Raw genomic sequence first — 12,064 nt, 5'->3', positions numbered from 1 at the left:
GATTTAGCTCAGCGGCAAAAGCGCCTGCCTGGCAAGCGCAAGGTCGTGAGTTCAGTTCCCGGTACCGGAGAAAAACCAAAAAAAAAAAAACAGACCCTGATTCTGTAAACAGCAAAGTCAGAGTTCACAAAAATGAGAATGAAGACAAGCCAAATGCCTTCACATATATAGCCCTCCGTCCTCCTGAACTGACCTTAAACACAGCACTAGGAAAAAAGTATGAGGCCAACAGAAAAACAGTTACACTCTGAAGAGTTTCCAATGAAGTAAGAAAGTATGTTGACTTTTTTATTTTAAAGAGAACAGAACATTTTTTAAAAACATTAAAAACGATACAGAATTTCAAAACAAGATGAGTGGAAATTAACCATGGTCGTTATAGTATTTTTATCTTCAAAGCAGTTGCTCAGATTACCAGATATAGGCATGCAAAATTGATAAAAAAATTAAGCATTAACTTTTCCTTTCAATAAACCAAAAGAAATTAATAATACAATCCTCTTAGCTATCGTGTGTATATGTATATATATTATGTATATATATTTTTCCCTTCCTTCCTTCTTTCTTTTCTCCCTTCCTTCATTGTTGGAGGAATGGAGAGGGAAAGAAACTGTTGACATTTTTAACGAGACACTCATCTGTGTATTTACACCTGACCATAGGGAGCCCAAGACTCACAGGTCACTACCAGAGAGGACAGCAACGTGGGTGCAGGGCTCGAGGTGGCTGCCTTACTCAAATGACGGGGCTGTGTAACCACAGGCCTAGGCACCAACCAGGGTATTAAGGAGGAAGTACTCCCACGGGACTCCTCTGTACCATCCTGACACGCTCTCTGCTCCTGTAATTACAGACCAGCGCTCCAGAAGCTGAGAGAAACCCAACAGAAGCCAAGCAGCACAGCGAGAGGCCACTGCCGCTGCCGCATACAGAAGAGCACCGCGCAGCTCCGGAGCCCCTGCCAGTCTTACCGTCCAGGAACTACAAGACCCGATGCTCTTCGGCCTACCTGTCCCATCTGTCTCACGAGGAACCAGGCAGAGAGAGCGAGAGGAGACTAGGCAGGCATCTGACCTGGACCTGACTTGGCACTGCGTCATACTCTGCTGGTAGAATTAGTAGTTACTTCACAGTAGAACCTACCTTTACCTAAACAAAGAGCACACTTCCACCAACAAGCAAGAAAGAAACTTCCATCAGCTAAAAGAATGAAAATGGAAAACGAGACTTTCTGCCAAACATCTCTAGAAAAGAGGACCACCTGAAAGAGGTTCTATTTTACACTATAAGCAAACATTCACCAGTCTGAAGTCAAACGGTCCATTTTTTACATAGTAAAATAACAAAACACCCTTGTTTGACAAGATGCTAATTTAAAATATTACATGAGAAAATTAAGGGGAACTAAATGTTTCAATATTGAATGAGATTCTCCAGATATTTAATCTTAATGTTACTGTACCAGGAGGGAACAAGGGAGCGAGGGAAAAAATTATGTATGTTTCTTTTTTTGAAGAAAGAATAAAACTGTAATAATCACTACACAATTTTCCCTGACGATCTGGAAAGTACTCAAAGATTCTTGAGGGAATTAGAGTTATGAATACAAAAATAATCACCCCGAGAACAAGGCGTATTTATTCTATGCCATACACCGCTAAGAGCTGTACATGAATTATCTGAATTCTTCAAATAAGCCTTCTGCACATGCGGCAGAAGTGGCAAGGCGTGGGAACACAAGTGCTCTACCCCACGTCGCACGTAAGTGGCAGAACTGGCATTCTGCCCCAGAGCTTATGCCAAACCTGCACAGCACTAAACGAGACAGGAAACCACGATCCAATCCCAACCTGTCGAGAACACTGTTTTTCAAAAGAGAGCCGAGTATTGCTTTGAATGTAACTCTTAAAACACAAAGTAGGCCAGGTGTGATAGCGCACGCTGATAACCCCGGCACCCGCGAGGCTGAGGCAGGAAGATCACTGTGAGTTCAAGACCAGCCTGGGCTACAAAGGGAGCTCAAGTTCCTCCTCAATTGCACAGCGAGATCCTGTCTCAAAAAGACAAAAAATAAACAAAAAAAACTCCCAACAAGTAGAAGTGAAGGAAAGCTGGAGGTATGTTCTCTTAATACTAAATGCTAATACTAAATACTTACTCTCTTAATATCCTTGCTTTGCACATGAAAGCCACATGCAAAGGAAAGCTGGAGGTGCGCTCTTCGGCATGACAGAGGCCTAGGAACACATGCTCAGGACTGAGCCTCAGGTGTCTAACCATGTGCCACTATACACAAAGTTTTCAGTAAGTAACTGTTGCTGGAGATTAGCAAGGAAAGAAACAACCCACACAGAGACTTCAATTCTGCGTACCAAACCACAGCCACCATCAACCCACTTTCTGCTGCCTTACTGCCCCCCCTCTAACGGGCTCTCCCTTGGGAACCTGTCACAAGGCAAAGCTGGGCTCTGCGAACTTCAGGAAGTCACCTTCACTGGTTACTACGGCAAACGAGTGAACAAGAGCAGCGCTCTGTGACCACCGAGGGACACTGCCAGGTCAGAAGCAGGCTGTGCAGCAGGCCCACCCTGGAGCGGGCCCGTTCTCTGAAAGGAGGGCGCTGCTGACTGGTACGGCGTCTAGGAGTACAAGCAGTGAGCTCACACACAGCGGTGTGAGCTGGACTCTGACTTTCCAGCACCACGGAGGGGTACAGCAGGATGACACCTAGCCGAAGTACCCGCTCAATCACCAAGAAACAGGTTTGTTCTCATCACAGGCTGACTTCATGACGTACGATGCGCAGCACTCACTCCATAGGACAGGGCATGGAGTCACCTGCCACACACACAATTTCAGTGTATTCTGCCCTGAATAAAGAAATGTGAAGACTGAAGTCCTCCCTGCGATTGTGTCCACGAAAGGGTCCAGTTAGTGTCCAGGTGACCACGGCTGTGCAGCCCGAAGGCGTGCCACAGATAAGGCTCACAGTGGAGACAGAAGCGTGCGCGCCTGCACAGAAAGCACTGCCGCACCTGAGCAGAGGCCACGCGCTCACTCACCGATGAGGGTGCCGTGGGCGCCGAGCCCCCCGCCACAGGCCTGGCCCCTTGCCCCTACGCTGCAGAACCCACACCTCAAGCCCTCACTCCCGAGCACGCCCACGACGCGACAGGACACCAGCGCAGCACTGTCCCCGCGGCATGAGTCGGGCCAGCGGGGCACAGCGCCTGAGAAGCTGCAGCCCAACGCTATCACCTGGGGCAGCTTGTCAGGACAGCACCGGCCGTCAGTGCGCTCATCTGCTCGTGTTTCAGAAGCACGCTGCTGTCTGAGCAGAACCGTTTCCTTTCTCTTTAGACAGGACTTTCCTCTCACAGTGCGTTCCCTTATCCCCTACCTACGCCAAGTGACCCCACTCCACGCTTGTATCTCCGCCCCATGGACATGCAGCAGTGACATTTACACGTTCCTCAAGACATGGCGTCACCGCACGGGTCCCCTCTGAAGAGTCTGAGACGGTCACCGGTCAAACGCCTTCTGACAGACCAGCTGCTACTTCCTGAACGCAGCCGCCACCGTCCGCCGCGCTGTCTTGAGCAAAGGCGCTGCGTAGAGCAGCAGCTCTCAGACAGGGCCCTGGACAGCAGCAGCAGCCTCTCAGCTTGTCAGAAATGCACGCTCTGGGCCGGGGCAGGACCCTGAAGGAGCAAGCACGCTGCCGCACTTCCGATGCAGACAGACCTCAGCGTCAAGGCCCTGCTCTCGGAAGGCTCCACACTGAACTCTGCGGCCCGCGCAGGGCTGCTACGACTCAGCGCGCAGGTCTGCATCTGCGCACCTGCACACTCGCACTGAGCGCACCTCAGCCCAGAGCACCTCAACACCTGTGAGAGCCGCCGCCTCGCCGCTGGATTTATATGCATCCCCGGGGCTCTAGCTGCACCCACACACCACGCGCCTGGTGTCTCGCAGCACAGCCCCCGTGCAAGCTTCTCGTTCCCACAGCCTGGCTCACGGCAGGGGTGAGTGAGTGCCGTTGGCTCAGCGTGCCCACGAAGGCATCTGACACAAGCTGCTTTATTAGAAGGTAAGAGCCTGGCAGGCTGCACTCCACGTCACCATGTGGCACGCGACAGACGCCCCCTGCCTCCGCCGGCCTACCAACCTTAAGGGCCTTCTCAGCCTTCAGCTTTCGAACCAGCTCCCCCTGTGCGGCGACTCTGTCGTACAGAGACCTGCTTTCCTGAATGCTGGCAGCAGCTGGCACCTGAGAAGAAGCACCCAGAGCCCCTGCGGCAGGAGGGTTCCCAGGTTTATATTCCTGGCCAGTCTTCTCTTTGTATTCGGCTTTCAAAGCCAGAAGCTGCTTCACCGCGGCGTCTATATCGTCCTTGGCTGCCTTTCTGGCCTTCAATTCACGCACCACGTCCCCTTGGGCAGCCACTCTGTTGTGAAGGACGAGGGAAGCCTCAGACGTAGCACAAGATTTATTCACAGGAGGTGCTGCTCTTTCCTTAGGAGCAGGAATCACCTACAGATGCAGAGAGCCAAAAGTAAAATGATTAATTCATGGGAAACGTCCTCCCACAAAATTATATTAAACTAATCCTAAAAATTTATCTTAACGAAAAAACCCAAGTAAGAACAGGTAAAGGTACATGAACACTCACTAAAGCATTTTTATCATAGGAAAAAAACAAGAAAGCCTCTATCTTTATTTTTAGGGGCTGATGAAAGAAGCTACAAGACAGCTATCAAGCCCGAGCCCAACACTGCCAACGACACACTGCAGCGCGACCCAGAAGAGGCACGCGGGTGAACCCTGCAGGCTGGTGGGAAACAGGAAGTAGCAAGTCCCTGTGAGGTCCTTCACAGAGGCTGAGAATACAAGAATCAGGTATCACTCTCCATGTTGTTTCAAAAGATGAGCTGTATCCGGATGCTGATTAGGGAAGAGCTCCCGGAAGTACCGGAACACAATCCTATGTCATCACTGTGGGGTATCGCCTCTGCATAAAAGCCAGCACACACTTGAGATGCAGGTTTCTATGTAAGGATGCGCAACAAATCTAGAAGTAACTTGCCTGTCATCTCCAGCAAGTGAATAGGGTACTCTTTTCACGCTCAGCGTCACGCCTTCTTCAGCCTAGCATGCTGTCATCCCTACTGAAACCCTTCCAACTTTTAACCCAGCTTCCAGTTGGGTAGAGAGGCACATGCCTCTACTCCAAGCACTTAGGAGGCAGATGCAGGAGGATCTTATGTTTGAAGTTATTATATCTATTTCAAGGCTAGCCTGAATTACACAGTAAGACTGTCTCCAAACAAACCAATAAACCTAGCTTGCATAACCAAATCTTCCCCATGACTTTCCTTAATGGTTTGCCACCTAATGTTCCAAATAATCTCATCTACACCATGAATGGTTTTCAAGAAATCTTTGCACCACTATCAAATCTGCAACGACTCCCTACTACCCATAGATTGCCAACTACAGACTGAGAGACTCCCAGGAGCCACAGGAAGTCCAAAGGAGTGCCGTGGGGTGCCGGTGGTCCCGGCAGACCTGACACCCACCAAGCACTGCATGTGCGGCCATGTCACAGTAGCTCGAGATTAGCATGAGTGGGCTGTATTCCTTTGCCTGAATTCCTCTGAAAAGCTGCATTTTCGATAACTGCTGGGTTGAAATGCCAATGTCAAACGAAAACTCAACATGGACAGGAAATAAGCATGGTACTGTCCAATCTGAATCCACGGTTCAAGAAAGAAGCAGTATTTTTTCTTTCAATATGTATTACTTTAAGAATAGGAACAAATTTTTAACATTTAAGAACAAAATATTTTCAGGATGAAATGCAAAATTTTTTCTTCAGTTTTAAGTATTATTTTTTCAAATGGCTACCACATTGTTATGACGTAAATACGTATGTAGTTGTTTCCGCTGAATTACTTAATAAGGGGAGTGTTGGGAATTTCATGTCGCCTGGGGTACCATGAAAATACTTCTGAGAAGCCAAGAATGCTAAAAACTGAGGAGTCTGAGGGCCCCTGGCCTGCACAGCTACCCTGGCACCCCACCGCTCTCAAGTCCATGCCCCGTGTGACAAGGACAGAACGCATCTCCGCGTGAAGGTGCCTCAGACCTGGCTGAAGCTGAATTTCTAACACACTCTAGATTACTTTCAAGATTACTTTCCTCCAAGGGGAAAATGGACAGAGAACGTCCAGTCACTCTCTAAAGGCAAGGAAACAACTCCCACCACACACAGCATCTCCTCTCGCGGTTCTCTCTGACACTTCAAGATCGGCCCCAGGGGAGGATGGGGAAGTGTTAGCAGGGAACTAGAGGCCAGGATACCGTCCTCCTCACTGGCTAAGAATCTGGAAACAGGCGGTCCACACACCCTCCACCCCTCAGCTCGACGTGATGCGGACCAGAACACACGGCTCAGAAAACCCGGACCACTGCCACTTCCGCGCCCGTCAGGAAAACACAGCTTTCCTACACATGCTCTTCTCACCTAGCCTTTCTTACTTTTGGACATAATAAAATTATTTTTTTAAAAATCTGTTTTGTGCCAGATTTTTGTGTGATGATTCCTAACTGTAATCCCGGCAGTGAAGAAGAAGGACCGTGAGTTCAGGGCAGGCTACAGACTGAGCTCAAGGCTGACCTGCTCTGCACACTGAGACTCTGTTTCAAAAACATAAACAAGGAAAGCTGGCTTGCAAGATACTCATTCTCTTCTTCGGTGTCAAATGTAAGAAGATACATCTAAAAACTAGGACAGAAAGACCACCGAGCGCAGACACAAGTGTAAACACATCACCATTCACCTCGGTTTTTGTGGCTTCTCCTTTGGTCTTTTCCTTTGACCCAGATGTTGGCATTTCCTTTGTATGTCCGTCAGGAATATATATCAAAATGCACGGGGCTTCCTTGCAACTATATGGGCTGAAAAGAAAGTGAAGGCAAAAAAGTTTCCTTGAATACATTAAACAGCAACTAAAACTAAATCCCTAGAAAAACTGAAAGCAGAGTTTATGCTTTTCAAAGTGCAAATAGTCCACTCTCTTACAATTCAGATCAGAGGCTCTTTAGAGTAGTTTAAGAACAGTAAGCACACGAATAAAAATGCAGCTCTGATCACAAACTTCCACTTCATGAGTGTTCATAGAGCTGAAGCAGCTAAGCCCAGGGCCACAGGACCTTCCTCCCTGCCCCCAGAAACATACGAGTGCAGGTTAACGTGGCCCCGACTTGAAGAGATGCATCTACCTTCTACACCTCATTTGCCTGTGTGCTTTGTGTCTGGATGTCTCCCAAAGCCTCACGCAGTCACGGGGTGGGCCTCTCGAGTTCTGACTGATTCATGGTCCAATGCTGGAATTACGGGTGTGAGTGCTACACTCGCCCCGGGGCAGGTAGTTTGGATACAACATAAGGGAGGGAAGAAGGCTGCTCTCTGCTTTCCTCTCCCCGCTTTTTGCTGTCTTTCCTGTTTTCTGCAACCATGAACAGTTGCCCTGTGCCATGTGCCACTCTGCCTTGGAGCCAGCTGAGTATGGCCTGAAACCTCCACCAACTGTGAGCTAAATAAACCTTTCCTTCCTTAATTTTGGGTGTCAGGTAATTTGTCTCAGTACCAAGAGAAAAGTAACCAAGACACTACCACAAGCAGAAAAATTCTGTAAAATGTATGTTTCTCGAATCCGACAGATACAGTAATTAGCAATAATGCACAGTCCCTGAGGCTACTCATAAGCAAACTGTGTGGTAAAAGCTACAAGGAAAAGAGTGAAACAATCTGGCAACAATAGGACTCCATCTCAATACACTTACTGACACAATCCCCACCTAAGTCCATTCTCTCAGTATACGATCCAACGGTTCTATAAACCTGCACAGCCACCACTATGCAACGGTGCCAGGAAGAAACCTCCCACCCTCACTGCTCCCAGCAACCCTCCCTAGTCCCCGCTCACAGCCGGCGTGCTCTGCTGTTAGCAAGGCAGGACCCTGGACGTCCACAGAAATGGAATCACTGGACACGTGGTCCGCTGTGACTGGCTTCTTTCACTGATTCATGATGGCATGAATCAAATCAGTACTTCACTTATTTTACAGATGAATGTTCACTATATGAATATACTGTTTATGCATGCATCACTTAGGGAACGTTTGGGTTGTTTCACCTTTTTGGCAGCTAACCCTGAGTACTGTGTGTACAAGTTTTTGCCTGATGTGTTGTACCCATGGCTAGGTGTGCACACAGGAATACAGCTGCTGGTCAAACGGTCCCTCTGTCTTTACCTTTTGGAAGAACTGCCAAGCTGATTGCCAGCGTGACTGCACCCTTCCAGACCTACCCGCAATGGAAGAGCTTGAGCTCCCCCTCTTCTTAGCCAGCAGGTGTCAGCGCCTGTCTGTATTTCAGCTGACCTGTGGTCTGCTCTGCATTTTCTAAATAACTAACGATGCTGAGCATTTCACGTGTTTATTGACTATGGATATATGCTTTGATGCAATGTCTTTTAAAATCTTTTGTTCACTTTAGTTGGGGCATTTTCACTCTTCAGTTGCAAAACTTCTTTATTGTGGATTCGAGCTCCTTATCAAGAGATACAAACAATTACTTTCTCCCCTTCTGTGAGTTGTATCTCTCTACACACCAGGGTCTCACTACACTCCTCAGGCTGGCCCTGAACTCCTGGGCTCAGGACCTTCTCCTGCCTCTGCCCAGAAAGCAGTGGGCATTGCACGGTGTACCATTTCAAAGCTATCACTTTGTAAGTCGGAACTAGTAAATCCAGAAGACCAGATCAAACGGAGAACTCTGTCCAGCACAGCACTGTGGTAAGGCTCAGCTTTTCTATTATTCCTCATAAACCGGGTGTAGTGGCCCATTCCTGTAATGCTGCACTCAGAAGGCTGAGGCAAGAGGATCACGCTGAGTTCAAGGCCAACCTGGACTACATGGTGAGTTTAAGGCCAGCCTGAACTGCATAACCAGACCCTCAAAAAACAAAAACAACAACAAAACCAGTCCCTCCTGTGAAGCACTGTGTGTTCCTGCGCAGGCCCACTGCACTCCCTCACCTAACAGGCTCGTACGGCTGGTCACAGATGAAGAAGCCTCTCCTCTGGAGCTGGATAATGTCTCCTTTCTTCAAGTCCTTAAGGCAGGGATCCCCCAGCATCAGTTCTTCACGCTACAAAGACGATATGAGACCAAAACATTTTTCCATTTACAGAATTAAGACAAGCCTAAAATAAAAGGCACAGTCTTTCCAGTAGCTGGAATAATCTCACTTTAAGCAGATATATTCTAAAGTTTATGACCACGGAACACAACAAAACAGTGTCAGGTGCATCTACCGCTTCCGGGGCAATGATGAGGACTGACCCAGGGCCCTGTGCATGCAGGGCACATGCTCTGCCACTAAGCTACACCACCAGCCCTTTTAATTTTTTATTTTAAAGCAGATCTGGGGCCAGGGATACAGCTCAGTGGCACAGTGCCTGCCTGGCAAGCACCAAGGTCCTGAGTTCAATTCCCAGTACCAAAAGGCAAAAACAAAACAAACAAAAAATAAGGCAGGGTCCACTAACTTGCTCACTCTGTCTACAAACTTGTGAATCTCCTGCCTCAGCCTCCTGAGCAGCTGAGACTATAAGTGTGCATCACTGCACTTTGTCCAGTTATCACATTTAAACAGTTAACATGTGTAAACTGACTGGCTTCAGAAATGCTTTATAACCAGGTCACAGTCCTGTGAAAATAACTACTCTTCCTACCATAAATACAAACTGCAATGGAAGAAGCACCCAGGCGGAGGGCAGTGTGGTCCAGTGGCCAGGGCAGGGCTCAGCAGCCGGGGCCACAGGACCTGGCTGGCTGTCCTCCGGCAGCCAGCTTAACTTCACACTGTTTCTCTTTATTCCCTCACATCTGTTCATACTTCTTTTGTTTTTTTCCGGTACTGGGAATCGAACTCACGACCTTGCGTTTGCCAGGCAGGCGCTATGCCGCTGAGCTAAATCCCCAGCCCCACATCTGCTCATTTAAATAGAATTTTACAGAGCTTTTCTATTTTGTTTGAGAAGTCTAAAATAATATTAATTTTTAAAATTCTGAAGAAAAGCTCATTTAACAGGCAAAAGGGAACATGGCTTCTTCCACAGATCACCTTGCTGTTCTTGTTGACGTACTGCTTGAAGTCCTCGTCCTTCCCCAGCACCGGCTTTGTGATCAAGTGCTCGTAAGTGACACAGACGGCTGGGATAGGAAGAGCCCGTGCGGTCTCTGCCAGCCAAGTGATCTTAGTGGTTTTCTTATAGTCTTTATTCTCCAAATTCAATTTTCCATCAAGAGATACAATTTTTCCATCTGCATTTCTAGGTAGAAGATTGAAAAGTATTCAAAGAAAAACCACACTTACTATAAATGGATTAATACAAAGTAAACTACTAAAGAATTTCCTTTGAAAAACTTAAATCAAACGTATCAAGTATCTATTTGAGTTTCTAATATGTGAAACATATCCATTCATAGGTAAAATACAGTATCTGCAACCAAGATGTTAATCTGCCGGACAGCAGACCCAACAGACACCTGAGGGAGAACTTGCACGTCCTACTGGATTTAAAGTCCGCTGCAGTAAGTGTATAAAATCAGAAATACACACTTGCAATCATATGTAATGACTACACAATTAACATTACAGTTTACATAAACAAATCGTAAATGTACTATGCTCCATTTACATAACCTAAAAATCAAATGTTATATGCTACAATGGCTAGGAAGTAAAATTCATCAACATTAACCAATTTTAAAGTAACTCTTATGATAAGGATTAAGTTACAAATAAATCTTATCCAAAAGATCTCCCCACCAGGCAACTATATAATGACGATGTAGTTATTTTTATATCTACATAGAACACTCTTCAATACCATAAATAAAAGATATCCTGGAAGCCTGAGCACACCGGAGCATGTACTTCAAAGCACTGAACTTGCATGTAGAACTCTTATGACTGGCAGCCAGGTGGTAACGTGAGACAGTGAGTCAGGCAAATGAGGGGCTGACTCAGGCAACGCTTAGTTCAGTACATAAACAAGCTCCCTGCCCCAAGCAGAGGTTCTTACTTGTGGATGTTAGTGATGTTGATGTTGCCCCAGTTGATAAAGGTCACCATCTCCCCCTCTGCGAGCGTCTGCGCGTCGGCCCCTTCGATGAGCACCCTGGAGCCGTACCACACGGGCTTCAGGCCCACCTCGGGGTTCTGCGGCACAGGGGGAAGGCGTCACTGAGCAGGGCGCAGACCCTTCACCCCCGCCCTCCTCCATCCCACCCCAGCTAGAACGAGCGCCGTGCTACTCCACCAAGCATGCACTGCTACAGGAAGAACAGCAGGCTTTACTTTGCCGTCTACGTAACACCCTTGTGTTCCCAAATTATGTGAGGGGTCAAATCTCTGAAACACGGATTTTTTAAAAAGTAAAAATAAAATAATGTAGCGTAACATAAAGTAAAATAAAAAATAAACTACAGGTAAAGCCATCCACAGGCAATCGTAAGAGATTACAATTTAGAATGCCGACAGCTCTCCACTGTGTGTACTACACTATGCAAGTTAGTCTATGAGTCTAACACAGAGGTGAGTTAGTCTAATTTTTGCTTTAACTGTCAAGCCAGTAGTCATGACTACCCAAGACAATAATCTTGTCTTAACTAAAAGGAAATCTGTCTGTATTTGAGATCTATAATCAGAATTTAAACGGACAGATTCCACTGTGACTTCAAAGAGAATCTCCACTACAGAGCAGACAGGCTGCTGTGTGCACTGCAGCAGACTCTGAAGTCACGCTGTGATTCAGTACTAGCAGGTCTAATGCTCCACTGTAAAGACAGAGATGCAGGGACTGCGAAGCAGGTTTAAAATGTCCGGTTAAACAGAATGCATCTCAGAGTCCATATGAAGACAGGAGTACAGCACCTCAGCTCTCACAGTGGCTCCAGGAAGAGCTCAAGTCTCTAGTACCATGCTG

General features: G+C 47.2%; 1 protein-coding gene across 1 annotated transcript in view; it reads right to left on the bottom strand.

Annotated features, from left to right (window-relative positions):
- Eprs (glutamyl-prolyl-tRNA synthetase) overlaps positions 1 to 12,064 on the bottom strand; it is a 55,458-nt gene that overhangs the window by 15,400 nt on the left and 27,994 nt on the right. Inside the window, exons 14-18 of the mRNA XM_005409277.2 lie at positions 11,162 to 11,298; positions 10,198 to 10,405; positions 9,107 to 9,219; positions 6,844 to 6,961; positions 4,169 to 4,534 (exon numbers count right to left, since the gene is read on the bottom strand). Coding sequence (XP_005409334.1) covers positions 4,169 to 4,534; positions 6,844 to 6,961; positions 9,107 to 9,219; positions 10,198 to 10,405; positions 11,162 to 11,298 — 942 coding nt within the window. The remainder of the gene's footprint in view (positions 1 to 4,168; positions 4,535 to 6,843; positions 6,962 to 9,106; positions 9,220 to 10,197; positions 10,406 to 11,161; positions 11,299 to 12,064) is intronic.

The sequence above is a fragment of the Chinchilla lanigera genome, unplaced genomic scaffold (assembly GCF_000276665.1).
Source record: "Chinchilla lanigera isolate Chin_1 unplaced genomic scaffold, ChiLan1.0 scaffold00119, whole genome shotgun sequence".
NCBI classification, from domain to species: domain Eukaryota; kingdom Metazoa; phylum Chordata; class Mammalia; order Rodentia; family Chinchillidae; genus Chinchilla; species Chinchilla lanigera.
The sequence above is the reverse complement of the archived record's forward strand: the minus strand, read 5'-3'. Positions and strand labels throughout refer to the sequence as shown.